The 15,935-nt window shown below is 43.1% G+C and overlaps 3 protein-coding genes across 3 annotated transcripts; all 3 read right to left on the bottom strand.

The window, feature by feature from the left end:
* Positions 1 to 483: 483 nt before the first annotated feature.
* LOC110284905 (protocadherin beta-14) lies at positions 484 to 3,601 on the bottom strand. The gene has a single exon (XM_021150900.1). The coding sequence runs from the start codon at positions 3,419 to 3,421 to the stop codon at positions 1,028 to 1,030; it is 2,394 nt and encodes a 797-aa protein (XP_021006559.1). The 5' UTR covers positions 3,422 to 3,601; the 3' UTR covers positions 484 to 1,027.
* A 1,465-nt stretch (positions 3,602 to 5,066) lies between these two features.
* LOC110284908 (protocadherin beta-6-like) lies at positions 5,067 to 10,820 on the bottom strand. The gene has a single exon (XM_021150904.2). It carries the CDS (start codon positions 8,761 to 8,763, stop codon positions 6,373 to 6,375), a length of 2,391 nt encoding a protein of 796 aa, XP_021006563.1. The 5' UTR covers positions 8,764 to 10,820; the 3' UTR covers positions 5,067 to 6,372.
* A 1,406-nt stretch (positions 10,821 to 12,226) lies between these two features.
* On the bottom strand, positions 12,227 to 15,814 carry LOC110284907 (protocadherin-3). Its single transcript, XM_021150903.2, has one exon. The coding sequence runs from the start codon at positions 15,606 to 15,608 to the stop codon at positions 13,218 to 13,220; it is 2,391 nt and encodes a 796-aa protein (XP_021006562.1). The 5' UTR covers positions 15,609 to 15,814; the 3' UTR covers positions 12,227 to 13,217.
* Positions 15,815 to 15,935: the final 121 nt, after the last annotated feature.

Here is a 15,935-nt window from a genome sequence, read left to right as displayed (position 1 = left end):
TGCTGAGAACTAAGCTGGGGTCCTTAGAAGAATATTTCCTCTTTAGCACAAAGTCATCTTTCCAGCCCCTGATAGTTTTACTTAGATGTTTTAAGTTTATTATAATTCACTTTTTGAGAACTGATCTCATTTGTTAATTAAAATCGTATTTATTTTCACATGAAGAGCTTATTTTTTCCTTTTGGTTCTGAGCGTTGGATCCAGGGCACCATGCCTGCTGAACACATGGTTTTCCATCTAGCTACACCTCAAGCTCCAGTAGATGTATTTTAGAGTAATATTGACTTAATGACAGATTTCTTGTGAAAGCACACTAATGTGTCTCTGTGTTTACTGTGTATGTATTAACCATGTAGATTGATAATTGCTCAATCATGCTAAAAGAGTTAGAATCACTGTTTACATACCAAAGCCATTTTTGAAAAACCAGTCGCAAGTGTATTAATAAGTCCACCATTCTTGATATAACAGGTGAGTTTTTCAGAATGTTAAAAGATACTTTAATTAACTTTTATATATTTTGAAAGAAATACGTAATCTAGAAACATAATCCTGATCGAATAACAGCTCATTCGAAGAAAGAAAACGGGGCTCTTGGAACTAGGCAACCAAATCATAGGATTTAGAAGTTCACAAAAGAATGCTTGCCTGATTGCAAATTATTTTTAAAACTGAAAGCCATCATTTACAATAGCATTAAATTCATCCTAGCAATAACAAGAACTTTCGAGACAGGAGTTCTTTGACTAAAAGAAATCAATGCACATGCTCAGAAACCAGGAGCCTGAAAATACCTCTTAACTTTTAAACCTTTTTTTTAAGTGATGAAAACGGAAAGAACATTTTGCAGCTATATTGTGTGCTTGAGGGAAAGATAGTTAGCAAAAAAATGCAAGGAATATTCGACAATGTGAATCAGCTACAAATATGACTATCAGTATCATGCTAGTGCAGACCTCTTTCCACGAGTGAATGGTTGTAAAATTATATCACCGAATATTCATCACATGAGGTCAAAATGTGATTTCTAGCTAAACCCCAAAGAATCCCTAAAATTGGAATTCTCCTCCGTGTTTCTGTAACCTCCTTCATTCAAGAAGTTGGGGAGTACTGGTTTAAGAAATTTAAACTCATTTGTTCCAGTACCTCCCGTCAGACACACCTCATACTGGTAGCTCTGGGACAGGGTCCCAGATCCGCTAACATCCACCAGGTGGCCAGGAAAGTGTCCCTCAGGCACAGAGCAGCCACCCAGAGAAGTCTCCCCAGCCTTCCTGCACAACCTCACTCCCACAAACAGCAGCACAGACACCAGGAAGAGAGAAGACACAGAGGCTAAGGCAATGACCAGGTACAGTGTTAGTACATCTTCTTCTTGTGCAGGGTCGCGCGCCACCTCTGGCAGAGGAAGGTAGGGTTGAGAGAAACCATCGACGAGCAATACATGCAGTGTGACACTGGCAGAGCGCGGAGGATCTCCATTGTCCTTGACCAACAGCAGCAGCCTGTGCTTGGGCACATCGCGCTCGCTCAGCAGCCTGGTGGTGCGCACCTCGCCATTGTGTGCCCACACACTGAACAGTCCAGGCTCCGTAGCCTTGAGCAGTTGGAATGACAGCCAGGCATTCTGGCCAGAGTCGCGATCCACAGCCACCACCTTGGTGACCAGGTATCCAGACTCGGCAGCCCTGGGCAGCAGCTCAGTGTAAGGCGCAGAGGAGTTCTGCATCGGGTAGAGCACGAAGGGCGCATTGTCATTGTCGTCCAGCACCACCACGCGCACCAGCGCCTGGCTGCTGAGCGCGGGAGAGCCTCCGTCTGTGGCGCCCACATGGAACTCGAAGGCCTGCAGGACCTCATAGTCCAGCGCCCTGAGCGCAAACAGCTGCCCATTGTCTGCGTTGATGGAGATGAGCGAGTCGAGGGCCAGTTGTGGCTCATGAGGAGGCAGCAGCGAGTAGGTGATGTGGGCATTGGAGCCTGAATCTGAGTCTGTGGCGCTCATGGTGCCGATGTGCAATGCAGGGCTGTTGTTTTCTCGGACAAACATGGTGTAGGAGGTGTGGGTGAAGGCGGGGGCATTGTCGTTGATGTCAGACACCTGCACTGTTATGGTGTGCTGGGTTGTGAGCCTGGGTGTGCCCATGTCTGAGACCGTAATGGTGATGTTGTACTCAGCTCTGCTCTCTCTGTCCAGTGCTCTTTCAGTTACCAACGTGTAGAAGTTTTCTTCATTAGGTTTCAAGAGGAAAGGAAGACGGTCTTGGACAGAGCACACCATTTTTCCATTGTCTCCAGAGTCTGGATCTGAAATTCCAAAAATCGCGACTACAGTTTCAGGTGAGTTTTCTGGAATTTCGCTGATTAGTACTGACATGGTGAGTTCAGGAGCGTTGTCATTTACATCCGTCACATCTATTACTACTGTGCATTTTCCTGAAAGGCCTCCCCCATCAGAGGCCTCGATTTCCATGCGGTAAGACTGAATTTCCTCAAAGTCCAACAGTTTTCTTACTCTAATTTCTCCGGTGTCTGTATTTATTTCAAAAGCCTGAAGAACTTGATTTGATGATTGAAAAAGCGAATAGGAGAGCTCTCCGTGTATCCCAGCATCTAAATCTCTTGCGGATACAGTGAGGACAAGGGAGCCCACGGGGCTGTTCTCTTGAACCTGCACCTCATAGAGCCCTTGGGCAAATTCAGGGGCATTGTCATTAATGTCCAGGACCACAATGACAACCTGGGTAGTCCCAGTCTTGGGAGGTGACCCCCTGTCTAGAGCCGTGAGTGTTAATCTAATCTGTGCCTGCTCCTCCCGGTCCAGTGCTTTGTCTAGCACCAGCTCTGGATATTTCCTGCCATCGCTGTGATTGCGGGTGAGAAGGTGGAAATGGGCGTTGGTGCTGATTGTATAGTTCTGAACCGTGTTGCTCCCTACATCCAAATCTTGAGCTATTTTCAATGGAAACACGGCACCTGGAAGGCTACTTTCCACAATTTTAAGGAGAATTTCATCTTCCATGAATTCTGGGGCATGATCGTTTACGTCTTGAAGCTGTATTTCCCCTTGAATAAATTGCACTGGGCTTTTGAGTAACACCTGGAAATGTAGGATACACGGGTTGGTGCTCCCGCATAACTCCTCTCGATCCAATTTTTCTTTCAGGAGCAAATTTCCACTCTTCTGCTCCAGCTGCAGGAGCTGTTTGTTCCCTTTGGAAAGAATCTGGGCGCCCCTGGTAATCAACTCCCTTAAACTCAACCCCAAATCTTTTGCTAGGTTCCCCACCAAAGAGCCCCTGTCTGTCTCCTCTAGAACGGAATACATAATGGTTGCACTACCTGCCTCCCACAGCAGTAACAGAAAGATAATGGCGGTCACTTGCCTTTTCTGTGGTGCCTTGTGGAGTGATGTCTCCATCGTTCCTCTGCTTCAAAAGATGCAGCAGTTAATCATCCAAGAATTCCTTTGTGAACAGCTCAGGAATCCTGTCTACATAAATTTAAGCCTATTTTCTTTTTAATATTGCGGGATGCAGCTTATCCACCTCTCTGAAAGGATCGATCGGCAGAGCTGTGAAAAGCTTTCTTTCTCAGCAGCAAGAAATGGCTCTGATTTTACAGTCACAAATTCGCCAAGATTCAGTTTTCTTAGCCTGCAGCGCCACCAAGCGTTCTGTTTTACAACTTCAGATACTTTTTGTTTCAAAGTACACTGTAAAGGCTAAAATGTGTGGCCCACCTTTTAGGTCAAAGTGTTTGTTCTATTTGCGCCTTTCCTTTCTTTTCCTTTCACCTAAGTCTCGTATGGCAGCCTTGAGGTAGCTAAGCTGTGTGAGAGAATTACATACCTTTCTCATGAAGGAACAAACTCAGTACACAAAGCTCTGTCTCTGTAGAGTCAGTCGTTCATTTAAAACTTATTTACCTGTATAGGTAATCATTTAGATTTTGACTGTAACACCATGAAGGAACAAGCAAAATTTCTTGTTCTCAGAACAGTTTTCATTTTATTGTAAAAGTTACAAATTCCTTTTGTTTTACATAAATATATTATTTTTTGAAAATACAGTTTTAAACTTCCAAATGATCATGTGCCTGAAGCTACTGAAGGACAACTAAAGGGTGATCTTCTGTTATTGTTTGTTTGTTTGAGTCTTTGGGGGTTTACATTCTTTGAAACTATCCTTCATTGTATGTGATGGCCAATACATTTGACTGCCGGTGGTCACTCACTTTATAAGTTCTGGCTCAGAGTTCAACTGTCGTTTCTCAAATACAAAGAAGATAATGAGGTTGATGTTGGAAAATGGATCCTGTCTCAGGAAGGGTTTCTTCATGTGCGCTATTAGGTAGGGAACCAGGCAGTGCACAACCTTTGGGCTGTGGAAATTGCATACTTGAAAAACACCGAAGCTCCAAACAGAGCTGCATAGTTGGAGTGACAGAAGCAAATGCCCCAAAGAAAAAAAAAGTGCCATTTGAGGGACAAGAATCCCAGAATTCCAAAGAGTAAATGCTTCCCAGTCCACTTTGATTAAGGTTAAAAGTAAAACAAAATCCACACAGAGTATCTTAATGCAATTTACTTTTCTATGAGAGACATTTGAAAAGAGTATTTTTATACAATATGGCAACAATAACCAGAAAAGAAGACTGTGAATAGAAATGGCTTTCTAGTTAGTAAATGATGTTCATAAACATCAGAGGAGAAAATACCAATACTTGAGAAAGCAGAGGGTGAAGTTTGGAAAATACGATTTAGATTTATATACATGAACACAAAAACTTTGAACTCCCAAACTGTTACACACACACACACACACACACACACACACACACACACACACACACACACAAAGATACAATGTGCTCTACTGGATTTTTTTTTCTCAGCAATAAATTTTAGAATGAAAGGAAAGATATTTTCTATATGGAAGGAAAGAAGATAACCTTAGTAAGTGATAATGTTTAAAGTTTCATATACTTGTAATTAAAATAAAATAAAAATAAAAACTTCATTCATTGGCAAAGGCACATAGTTGTAGAGAGAATGTTAGCATTTCTTTGTAGAATTTTTGTTTAAAAAAGGACTGCTGGACAGTTAGTAACATTAAGCAAAGATTTATTCAACATTTGTAAATATCTTGATGCTAAAAGATCACACTCTTCTTACACAATGTTCACAAACTCTAATTTAATGAATTGACAGTTCAGTAAAATCTACATATAAGAAATATGTGTTGATTATTAGGATTCACAGAGACATTCCTAACTGTGCATACCTAAGTAAGGTATGTGTCTTAGCATTTAGAGTTCCTTACGTTTATATTTAGAGATGTACCTGATAACCAGTTACCACAAAATGAGACTAAATTGACAAAATTCAGTAATATCAAGTGTTCACATCTAAAAATTTCTCAAACTAATAGTAAAATTAATTTAATAACTTGTTTAAAACGAAATCTCAAAGACTTTACATGATAGTATACTTAAAAGATTGCTTGAGTTCATATACTATTAAAATATTTTTATTTAACTTGTCAAATACAGGTTAGTTACGCTAATTAAAAAACAAACTATGAAGCATAATAGTGAAACTAGTGGCATCTCCAGAAACTGTCTTTCTAAAAAGTAAAATCTCAAGAATAGTAACAATGGTACAGACAGGCCAAGCATGACGGCAAAAGCCTTTAGTCACAGTACTAAGGTGACAGATGCAGATGGGTCTCTCTGAGTTACAAGACAGCCAGGTCAATCTAGTGAGATTCAGACCATCCCAGGCTACACAGTGAGACCTGTGGTGGGCACATGCTTTTACTTCCACCACTCAGAAGACAGAGGCAGGGGATCTCTATGAGTTCGAGGCCAGCATGGTCTACAGAGTTCCAGGGCAGCCAGGGTTACACATCATTCCCTTGATGCCCTAAGGGAAGAGGGATGTGAGGTGGAGGTGAGTGGGTGAATGAGGGTGTGGGAGGGTGGGGGGAGTATCCTCTCAGAGGCAAAAGAGAAGGGGGATGGAGTGAAGAACTCTTGGAGGGTGAACCAGGCAAAGAGGGCAAAATTCGGAATGTAAATAAATAAGCAAGAGAAAGAAAAAAGAAAAAGAAAAATCCCTGTTTCCAAAAAACAGAAAAGAAAAGAAAAGAAAAGAAAAGAGAAAGAAAAGAAAAGAACAGAACAGAAAAGAAAAGTGACTTAGCTCAGTGGTTTAGTTTGCCTAACATGCACGAGACACTGGATTTCATTCCCAGGCGCTATTATAAAAAGTAAGAGCATAAACTTCTGTCAATGCACATCGATAGCGTGCAGATATAGGTTGAAAGATATTTCTAAGCTTAAACAGAGTTTAGTAGTTTATTAAAGCATTTAGATGAATAGGAAGCTATTCCGAAGAGTAGGACTTTCCTCTGTGTTCCTCTCAGAGGGCACAGAAGGAAAGTGGGGATTAATTGCCTTTCGCAATTTGAACTCACCAGTCCCAGTGTCTCCTCTCAGACACACCTCATACTGGTAGCTCTGGGAAAGAGTCCCAGCGCCACTGACATCCACCAGATGGCCAGGAAAGTGTCCCTCAGGCATAGAGTAGCCTCCGAGAGAGGCCGCTCTGAACTTCTTGCACAGCCTCACCCCCACAAACAGCACCACAGACAAGAGGAAGAGCGAAGATACAGATGCTAAGGCAATAACCAGGTATAACGTGAGCGCATCTTCAGCATCCTCTATGGAGTCCTGCGCCACCTCTGGCAGAGGCAGGTAGGGCTGAGAGAAGCCATCCACCAGCAGCACATGCAGCGTGACGCTGGCAGAGCGCGGAGGTTCTCCATTGTCCTTGACCAGCATCAGTAGCCTGTGCTTGGGCACATCGCGCTCGCTCAGCAGCCTGGTGGTGCGCACCTCGCCATTGTGCGCCCACACACTAAACAGTCCAGGCTCCGTGGCCTTGAGCAGTTGGAATGACAGCCAGGCATTCTGGCCAGAGTCGCGGTCCACAGCCACCACCTTGGTGACCAGGTATCCGGGCTCTGCAGCCCTGGGAAGCAATTCTGTGCAGGGTGCAGAGGCGTTCTGCATGGGGTAGAGCACGAAGGGCACATTGTCATTGTCGTCCACCACCACCACATGCACCAGCACTTGGCTGCTGAGTGCGGGAGAGCCTTGGTCTGTGGCGTCCACGCGGAACTCGAAGGCCTGCAGGGCCTCATAATCCAGCGCCCTGAGCGCAAACAGTTGCCCATTGTCTGCATTGATGGAGACCAGCGAGGCGAGGGCCAGCTGCTTGTCCTGAGGCAGCAGTAGTGAGTAGGTGATGTGGGAATTGGAGCCTGAGTCTGAGTCTGTGGCGCTGATGGTGCCTATGTGCAGGGCGGGGCTGCTGTTCTCGTGGACGAACATGGTGTATGAGGTTTGGGTGAAGGCGGGGGCGTTGTCGTTGATGTCAGACACCTGCACTGTTATGGTGTGCTGGGTTGTGAGCCTGGGTGTGCCCAGGTCGGAGACAGTGATGGTGATGTTGTATTCAGATCTGCTCTCTCTGTCTAGTGCCCCATCTGTTTCCAGAGTATAGAAATTCTCCATAGATGGTCTTAGAAGAAATGGAAGATTGTCATCTATGGAACACATAACCCGCTGGTTATTTCCAGAGTCCGCATCTGAAACACTGAATACTGCCACTATGATACCTGGCAAATTTTCAGGGATGGGGCTGTTGAGTGAGGATAGGGTCACTTCTGGAGCGTTATCATTCACGTCCAATACTTGGATGACTAAGGAACATTTTCCTGTTAGCCCGCCACCATCTAGGGCCTCAACATCCACATGGTAAGACTGGAATGCTTCAAAATCCAACGTGCTTTTCAGTCGAATTTCTCCTGTCTTTGTGTTTATTTCAAAAGGCTCGTTAGCATCATCATCTTGAGACAGTCCATAAGACACCTCCCCGAAGGACCCTATATCTAAATCTCTTGCTGAGACTGTAATAAGCAGTGAGCCAATGGGGTTGTTCTCAGGAACTTGGACCTCATAGAGCTCCTGAGCAAATTCTGGTGCGTTGTCATTTATATCTAAGACTAATATTTGAATCTCTGTGGTCCCTGACCTGGGCGGAGACCCACCGTCCACCGCAGTGAGCTTTAGTCTGAGCTGGTCTTGCTTCTCACGGTCCAAAGCCTTGTCCAACACTAGCTCAGGGAACTTCTTGCCATCGCTGCGATTGCGAGTGAGCACGTGGAAGTGAGGGTTATCACTGACAGTGTAGCTCTGAATGCTGTGGCTGCCAGTGTCTAAGTCCTGTGCCATTTTCAAAGGGAATATCTTTCCAGGTGGAGCTATTTCTGATATTTTAAGGAGCATTTCTCTGGCAGGAAACTCTGGGGCGTGGTCATTTATATCTATAACTCTCAGTTCAGCTTGATAAAACTGCAAAGGATTTTTTAGTAACACCCGGAAAGACAGCACACAAGGCTCTGTGGAGCCACACAGTTCCTCCCGGTCCAGGTTTTCATTGAGCACCAAATCCTGGGTCTGAGGGTCAAGCTGCAAATACTGTCTGTTCCCCTTGAAAACCACTCTAGCATCCCGAGCAGCCAGTTCTCCCACCCTTAGTCCCAAGTCCTTAGTCAGGTTGGCCACAAACGTGCCACTTTCTGTCTCCTCCAGCATGGCATACTGAATTGATTCTGAACCCACCTCCCACAAAAGCATCGATGTAATCAAAACCATCACTTGCCTTGTCTTGCACCACATTTTTGTGTGTGACATCTCTATTGTCTGATTCCGGAGGAAAAATCCCTTCTAGCTCTTCATCACCGAGTAACTTTGGCCTTCCCGAAAACCTTTGTTGTGGAATTGTGGAATTGATCTTACAGGTTCCTGGTGACTCCTCTTCTCCGGAATGCTTAGCTGCAGCAGCAAATGGTTCCGTATTTTTGCTTCAGCTTTTAGGTGAACCAGAGTCTGAGGACGCTAAAGGGTTCTTACTCATTCTCTTAGCCTACACCGCCACCATGCGTTCAAATCAATAACTTCATGAGAAATCTTCAGATCAACACCGGAGCATTATAAAAACTTTTATCCAAGTCTGGGCATTATAAGGACTTTTGAGTCAGCGTTTCCAAACTGAGTGTGTGACGGGTTTCTTAGGAGACGTGTTTGTGTGTACATACTTGTATTTTGTTTTTAGGTTGGTTTTCAAGCCCACTCTATATCTTGAATCCAACTGCCTGCTGATCTAATGGGAGTCCACTCCACAGTCTTTTATGTATTTACAAATCATTCTCGCTGGCCGGGTCAACGTCCCATGAACAACTATGGTTCTTTAACAGTACAACTGATCTCTGATGAGTTCTATGAAATCATGAGTTTAAGATGTACACTGTTTAATTGTCCCAATAAACACATCAACAAATGACTGAAAATGTGAACGCTGGTTAGAAACATAAATATTGACATGAACATCAACTTCTCTACAACACATGACTCATAAATGGTGTGAGCACAGACTTACTTTGTGACAAGGCCACATGAGGACAATAATGGTAGTCATTAGGCCACTGAGAGGAAAACTGCAGCCAAAAGGTACATATGACAGCAATATCTAACCAAAATGATTAATTTAAAATAGGAATAGGAGATATAGATATTTATCATAAGAACTTTAAGATTTAACTTCATTTCTAGGTGAGTAGAATTGGTCATTGTTTTGAGAGATTCAGGGGTTTTATTATAACTTTTCATTAGACAAAACATCCTCATGTTTATTGATCGAAGTCCAAATATATTATTCTATTGTAATCTACCCATGATGATGCAGAAAATGACATTCAAGAAGTACAATAGTGGTGTATGGCTATAATTCCAGGACTTGGGAGTCTAAGACAGAAGGGCAGCAAGTTTGAGTCAAGCTTAGGCTAAATAAAGACTGCATCTCAAAAAAAAAACAAACAAAAACAAAAACAAAAAAAAAACCCAACAAATAGAAATGCAGAAAATGTGAAAGGGATTACATTTGAACACACCATGGAATTTAATGACTAAATATCATGGTTATATTCTTTTACTGTATTTCTCTCTTCTGATAAATTCAAGCATCTTTAAGTATCATTTAAAAGGTGGGTAAGTAACCATACAAGGACATAATATATAATAAATATGACTGGTTTCTGATGGATTTTGTATTTATTTAAAGATAAATTCATTAAAGTCAAGCAAACTTCACTTCACATAACAGCCAAGACAATGGAAGGCGAGAAATTAGAATATATCAAAAATATTTTAACTATTAGTAAAACAAATTTAAAATCTTATGGTTGAAATCATCTTATAGCTAGAGATCACATGTGTACATTCAATAGAATAAAGAGAATATCAATATCACCATCCTCCAGGGTTTACTAGAAAAGCCATTTCTGAGGATGCACATTTCTTGAGCATGTGACTAACAAATGGAACTAATGAAGTAAAACCGACCGTCAAAGATTGTGGATGGGTTTGGTCATTGCTAGATCATTTCTAAACGTTCCCTTTGAATGGGGTCATGGTTAGTCATTGTTGTCAATTTGATTTCAGTACAGCCAAGATTGGTCAGTCTTATCTCCTGCAGTGTCTGTGATGGGTTCCCTAGAGAGAAGTGAGGGAAGAAACACACACTGCATGTGGGCAGCACCATCCCCTAGACCAGAGTCAGAATCAGAGAAGAAAACAGAGAAAGAAAACCAGGTAAGCAATCTGTCCTCTAGGTTCTGGTCACCTCAATGGATGCTGTGATGGTTTGTATATGCTCAACCCACGGAGTGGCACTGTTAGAAGGTGTGGCCCTGTTGGAGTACGTGTGGCCTTGTTGGAGTCGGTGTGTCACTGTGGATGTGGGCTATAAAATCCTCATCCTAGCTTCTTGGAAGTCAGTATTCTGCTAGCAGCTTTCAGATGAAGATGTAGAATTCTCAGCTCCTCCTGCACCATGCCTGTCTGGATGCTGCCATATTCCTACCTTGATGATAATGGACTGAATCTCTGAACTTGTAAGCCAGCCCCAACTAAATACTGTCCTTATAAGAGTTGCTTTGGTCATGGTGTCTGTTCACAGCAATACAGCTCTAAGACAGGTGTTCTTCCTTCAGTGATGGGCTGAAACCTTGAGCCAAAATAAATGCTTCCTCCCTTGTTTTCTTTCACATTCCATTACAGTGAGGGGTGGACTAACAATGGGTATTCTCAGCTCTGATTCCAGGTTAATGTCATACTGTCTCCCAAGTTACTTTATTCACTCTGTGGCTACAATGGTACCAGGTGTCTTCAAATATGGTTTATAGAGTATTCTCAAAGTTAAAACAGATTTTATCAGCATTACAGCATGTGTTGAACTCAATCTAGACAAAGAAAAGTCCATTAAGAACATTGGCACTTAAATGAGAAAGATAGTATCTTGCTATTACCCTCCACACACAAAAAATCCGGGATGCTAACAATTCAGCTGATAATGGTTTAAAATGTATTTCTTAGTAATAAACAAGTTGATTAAAAAGAGATTTTAAAATTGTTTGAAGGTGCTTTTGAGATGGAAAGGTGTTTTGATGGGTAAAAGCATTTGTCTGAACAAGCATGAAGACCCTGGTTCAAATCCCAGTTCTCCTCTAGGGAGCTGGGAGGCAGACACAAGAGGCTCTCTAGAAGCTCTAGGGCCCGCTAGGCTGGTGCCTACAACAGAAAAACACCAAGGGGACCCTGTCTGAAATAAGGTGGAAGGCTATTCCAAGGTGTCTTCTGACCTTCATGCAAATGCCTTGGTCCACACATGCCCACACTGTATACACACACACACACACACACACATACACACACACACACACACAGAGACACAGAGACACAGAGAGTGCTTGCCAATTAGACAAGGTTTTGGCAAGAATGTGAACAAAGTTTTATGTCCAGATATGGCTTCTTATAAGTTGTTTGCAACCAATATTGAAATCTAGTCGGAAATACCTACTGAAAGTTTACTTATACAACTCTACCCCCAAGAAGTGAATGTTCTTCACAAATGCAAATATGTATCTAACCAAAACATATGTGTAAGAATGTTCATAATATTATAACAACCAAACCTTAAACTAAGACAAATGAGTAATTTAGTAATAAAGTATGGCATACACAACTAGAATAATAATTTATGATAAAATAATAAAACAACAGACATTAAAGCAATACTATGCATATATTTCATAAACACAATACAGAGTGAAAGAAGCAACTGGTAACCTACAAGAAATTTACATAAACTCAAAAGAGGCAGAACTATAGGATTGGAAGTCAGCATGCTTGCTATACTTTGGACAATAGTGGTTGTAAAGGGTCATTTGAGTGGCACCTGGAATGTTAGTAATATTTCATTTTCCCATTGCACTGATGAAATGACATATACTTACTTTGTGAAACCACATTCAGATGAACATTAGGGTTTTTTTTTTTATTTTGTCATGCTATAATTTGACTTAAAGCCTTAACAGATTTTTTTTTTTGATCACAGGGAACAAGACAGGAAAAAACAAACAAACAAAAAAGCAAAATAAAACAAAGAAGTCCATAATGATTCTATTGCTTCCTCAGATGTCATGTGCAAACATTATTTATATTTATACCACCAACAATAAAGAGAATGCTGTCCCACAGTTTCCATTTTTAACATAGCATCAAAAAGACTATCGAGAAATAAAGTGGCTAGAATAAACAGAAAATACAACTAGTATTTGATTGTTACTGAGGCATTTCACCACAGCTGAGTCTACTTGTTCATGCTCATAATCTGGACATAGGGCAACAGAAGCAGATGGACTGCCAGAAATTTAAAGTCCATTTGTACATAGTCATTTCAGGTCAGCCAGGGCTACAGTGTAAGACCCTGTCTGAAATAACAAAAACGAAACAAGTCATCTCTAACAATGACAGCAGTTCCAATTTGTTACAGCAAATACAAGTCCCCCCAAAAGCAAAATTATAATATTTAAAAAATCCAGCATGCACTGGTATGGAATAGAAATATAAACAAACACAAAGCAGAAGAACCAAGTTCTCTAGAGTGGGATCACCTCTGAATAGTTTGATCCAAAACAAAGGATAAATTACACATATATCTCAAGAGTTGACTCATGGCACTATACAATTCTACATCAGAGAGAGAGAGAGTTAAGGAAAAATTAGGTCACCGCTTCAAAATAAATGTTCTAATAGAATTCAACACTATTGCGCACAACAGCATTTTCTCTTTCTTCAGCAGCAGCCTGGGTCGGAAGAATAGGAAACAATGGTTTAAGAAAGTTGAACTCGTTTGTTCCAGTACCTCCATTAAGACACACCTCATATTGGTAGCTCTGGGACAGGGTCCCTGCTCTACTGACATCCACCAAGTGGCCAGGAAAGTGTCCCTCAGGTACTGAGTAGTCACCCAGGGTGGCTGCCCTGGCCCTCCTGCACAGCCTCACTCCGACAAACAACAGCACAGACAAGAGAAAGAGAGAAGATACAGATGCCAAGGCAACGACTAGGTACAGCGTGAGCACGTCATAATCGTCCTCCGTGGAATCCCGCGTCACCTCTGCCAATGGCAGGTAAGGCTGCGAGAAGCCATCCACCACTAGCACGTGAAGAGTGACGCTGGCAGAGCGCATGGGATCGCCATTGTCCTTGACCAGCAGCAAGAGCTTGTGCTTTGGAGCATCACGCTCACTCAGCAGCCTGGTGGTGCGCACCTCGCCATTGTGCGCCCACACGCTGAACAGCCCTGGCTCTGTAGCCTTGAGCAGCTGGAACGACAGCCAGGCATTCTGGCCAGAGTCACGATCCACAGCCACCACCTTGGTGATCAGGTATCCCGGCTCTGCTGCCCTGGGCAATAGCTCCGTACAGGGTGCTGAGGCATTCTGCATCGGGTAGAGCACGAAAGGTGAATTGTCATTGTCATCTAGCACTACCACACGCACGAGGGCCTGGCTGCTGAGCGCAGGTGAGCCTCCATCTGTGGCATCCACGTGGAATTCGAAGGCCTGAAGCATCTCATAGTCCATCGCCCTGAGCGCAAACAGCTGCCCATTGTCTGAATTGATGGAGACTAGCGAGGCGAGGGCCAGTTGTGAGTTTTGGGGAGGCAGCAGCGAGTAGGTGATGTGGGCATTGGAGCCTGAGTCTGAGTCTGTGGCACTGATGGTACCAATGTGAAGAGCGGGGCTGTTGTTCTCTTGCACAAACAGGGTATAGGAGGTTTGTGTGAAGGTGGGGGCGTTGTCATTGATGTCAGACACCTGCACTGTTATGGTGTGCTGGGTTGTGAGCCTGGGTGTGCCCAGGTCAGAGACAGTGATGGTGATGTTGTATTCAGCTCTTCTCTCTCTATCAAGTGGTCCCTCAGTTACTAAAGTATAATAATTTTCATATGTGGGTTTCAGGAGAAATGGGATATCATTCTGAATAGAACACACTATCCTTCCATTGTCCCCCGAATCAGAATCAGAAACACTGAAGACAGCAACCATAGTCTCTGCAGAATTTTCTGGGACAGGGACTGTGAGCTTCCTGATCATCAACTCTGGGGGGTTGTCATTCACGTCCAACACCTGTATTGCTACAGTGCACTTTCCTGAAAAGCCTCCTGGGTCTGTAGCTACAATTTCCATGTTATAATACGGAGTTGCCTCAAAATCCAGTGCCCCTTTAAGGCGAATTTCTCCTGTGATTTTGTCTATTACAAATGGTTGAGATAGTTCACCACCTTGAAACAGAGAGTAGGTTACAGTACCATGTATTCCAGCATCTAAATCCTTGGCAGAGACCGTGACAACTAAGGCATCAAGAGGGCTATTTTCAAGAATCTGTACCTCATAGAGTGACTGTATAAACTGGGGGGCGTTATCATTGATGTCCACGACTTCAATGTGAACTTCGGTGGTTCCTGACCTGGGTGGGGATCCGCCATCCAGAGCGGTGAGGATTAAAGCGAGCTCAGGTTGTTCCTCCCTGTCTAGGGCTCTGTCCAGCACCAGCTCTGGGTATTTCCTGCCATCTGAGCGACTGAGAGTAACCACATGGAAATGGAGGTTGGGGCTGAGTGTGTAGTTCTGAACAGCGTTGCTCCCTATGTCAGAGTCCTGAGCTGCCTTCAGAGGAAACACAGTCCCTGGATTGGCGCTCTCAGAAATTGTTAGAAGCATTTCCTTGTCAGAGAATGCTGGAGAGTGGTCATTTATATCTGTGAGCTGCAGTTCAGTTTGGAAGAACTGCACAGGGTTTTCCAGTATGATCTGGAAGTGCAGCACACAGGTTTCTGTCGCCCCACACAGTGCCTCCCGGTCTAGTTTTTCCTTTAAGAACAAATTCCCAGTCTCTGCATCCATCTGCAAGAGCTCTTTGTTTCCTTTGTAATGGATTTGAGCTCCTCTAGTGGCCAGTTCTCCAACCCTGAGCCCCAGATCTTTTGCCATGTTTGCCACCAAATAGCCACTCTCCATTTCTTCTGGCATGGAATATCTAATTGCCCCAGAGCCATATTTCCACAGTAGCAACAATGTAGTAAGAAAAAAGACTTGCCTTTGCTGTGGCATTTTTGCTAGCGCTGTCTCCATTGTGCAGATTCAGTCCAGAGGGTGCTGATTCTCCAAGTCGTTAAAATCCACACATGAGGATCCGTGAAGGTATTGGAGTAAATCTGATTAGGAAGATGCCTTCTTCCCAAATGATCATATAAACCCTATCCAATTATCTCCACCTCCAAAGTTACCAGAATTCTGCTTTCCGGTTAATGAAATGACTTCCTGCGAGTCTGCAGAGCTCATTCTTCATATTCTTAGCCTGCAGCGCCACCAAGTGTCCTTATTTCCTCTTACAGTTCATATTTCCATTTCAACCCACCTTTTAAACCTGACGTGTTTCAGTATCCTTTTAATTTACAC

This window comes from Mus caroli, chromosome 18, assembly GCF_900094665.2.
Source record: "Mus caroli chromosome 18, CAROLI_EIJ_v1.1, whole genome shotgun sequence".
In the NCBI taxonomy this organism is placed as follows: Eukaryota; Metazoa; Chordata; class Mammalia; order Rodentia; family Muridae; genus Mus; species Mus caroli.
Note: the sequence above shows the minus strand (reverse complement) of the source record. Positions and strands in the feature narration are given on the sequence as shown.

Coding starts and splice junctions, on each gene's coding strand:
- LOC110284905 (XM_021150900.1), bottom strand. CDS start 3,421: ATGGAGACATCACTCCACAAGGCACCACAGAAAAGGCAAGTGACCGCC.
- LOC110284908 (XM_021150904.2), bottom strand. CDS start 8,763: ATGTCACACACAAAAATGTGGTGCAAGACAAGGCAAGTGATGGTTTTG.
- LOC110284907 (XM_021150903.2), bottom strand. CDS start 15,608: ATGGAGACAGCGCTAGCAAAAATGCCACAGCAAAGGCAAGTCTTTTTT.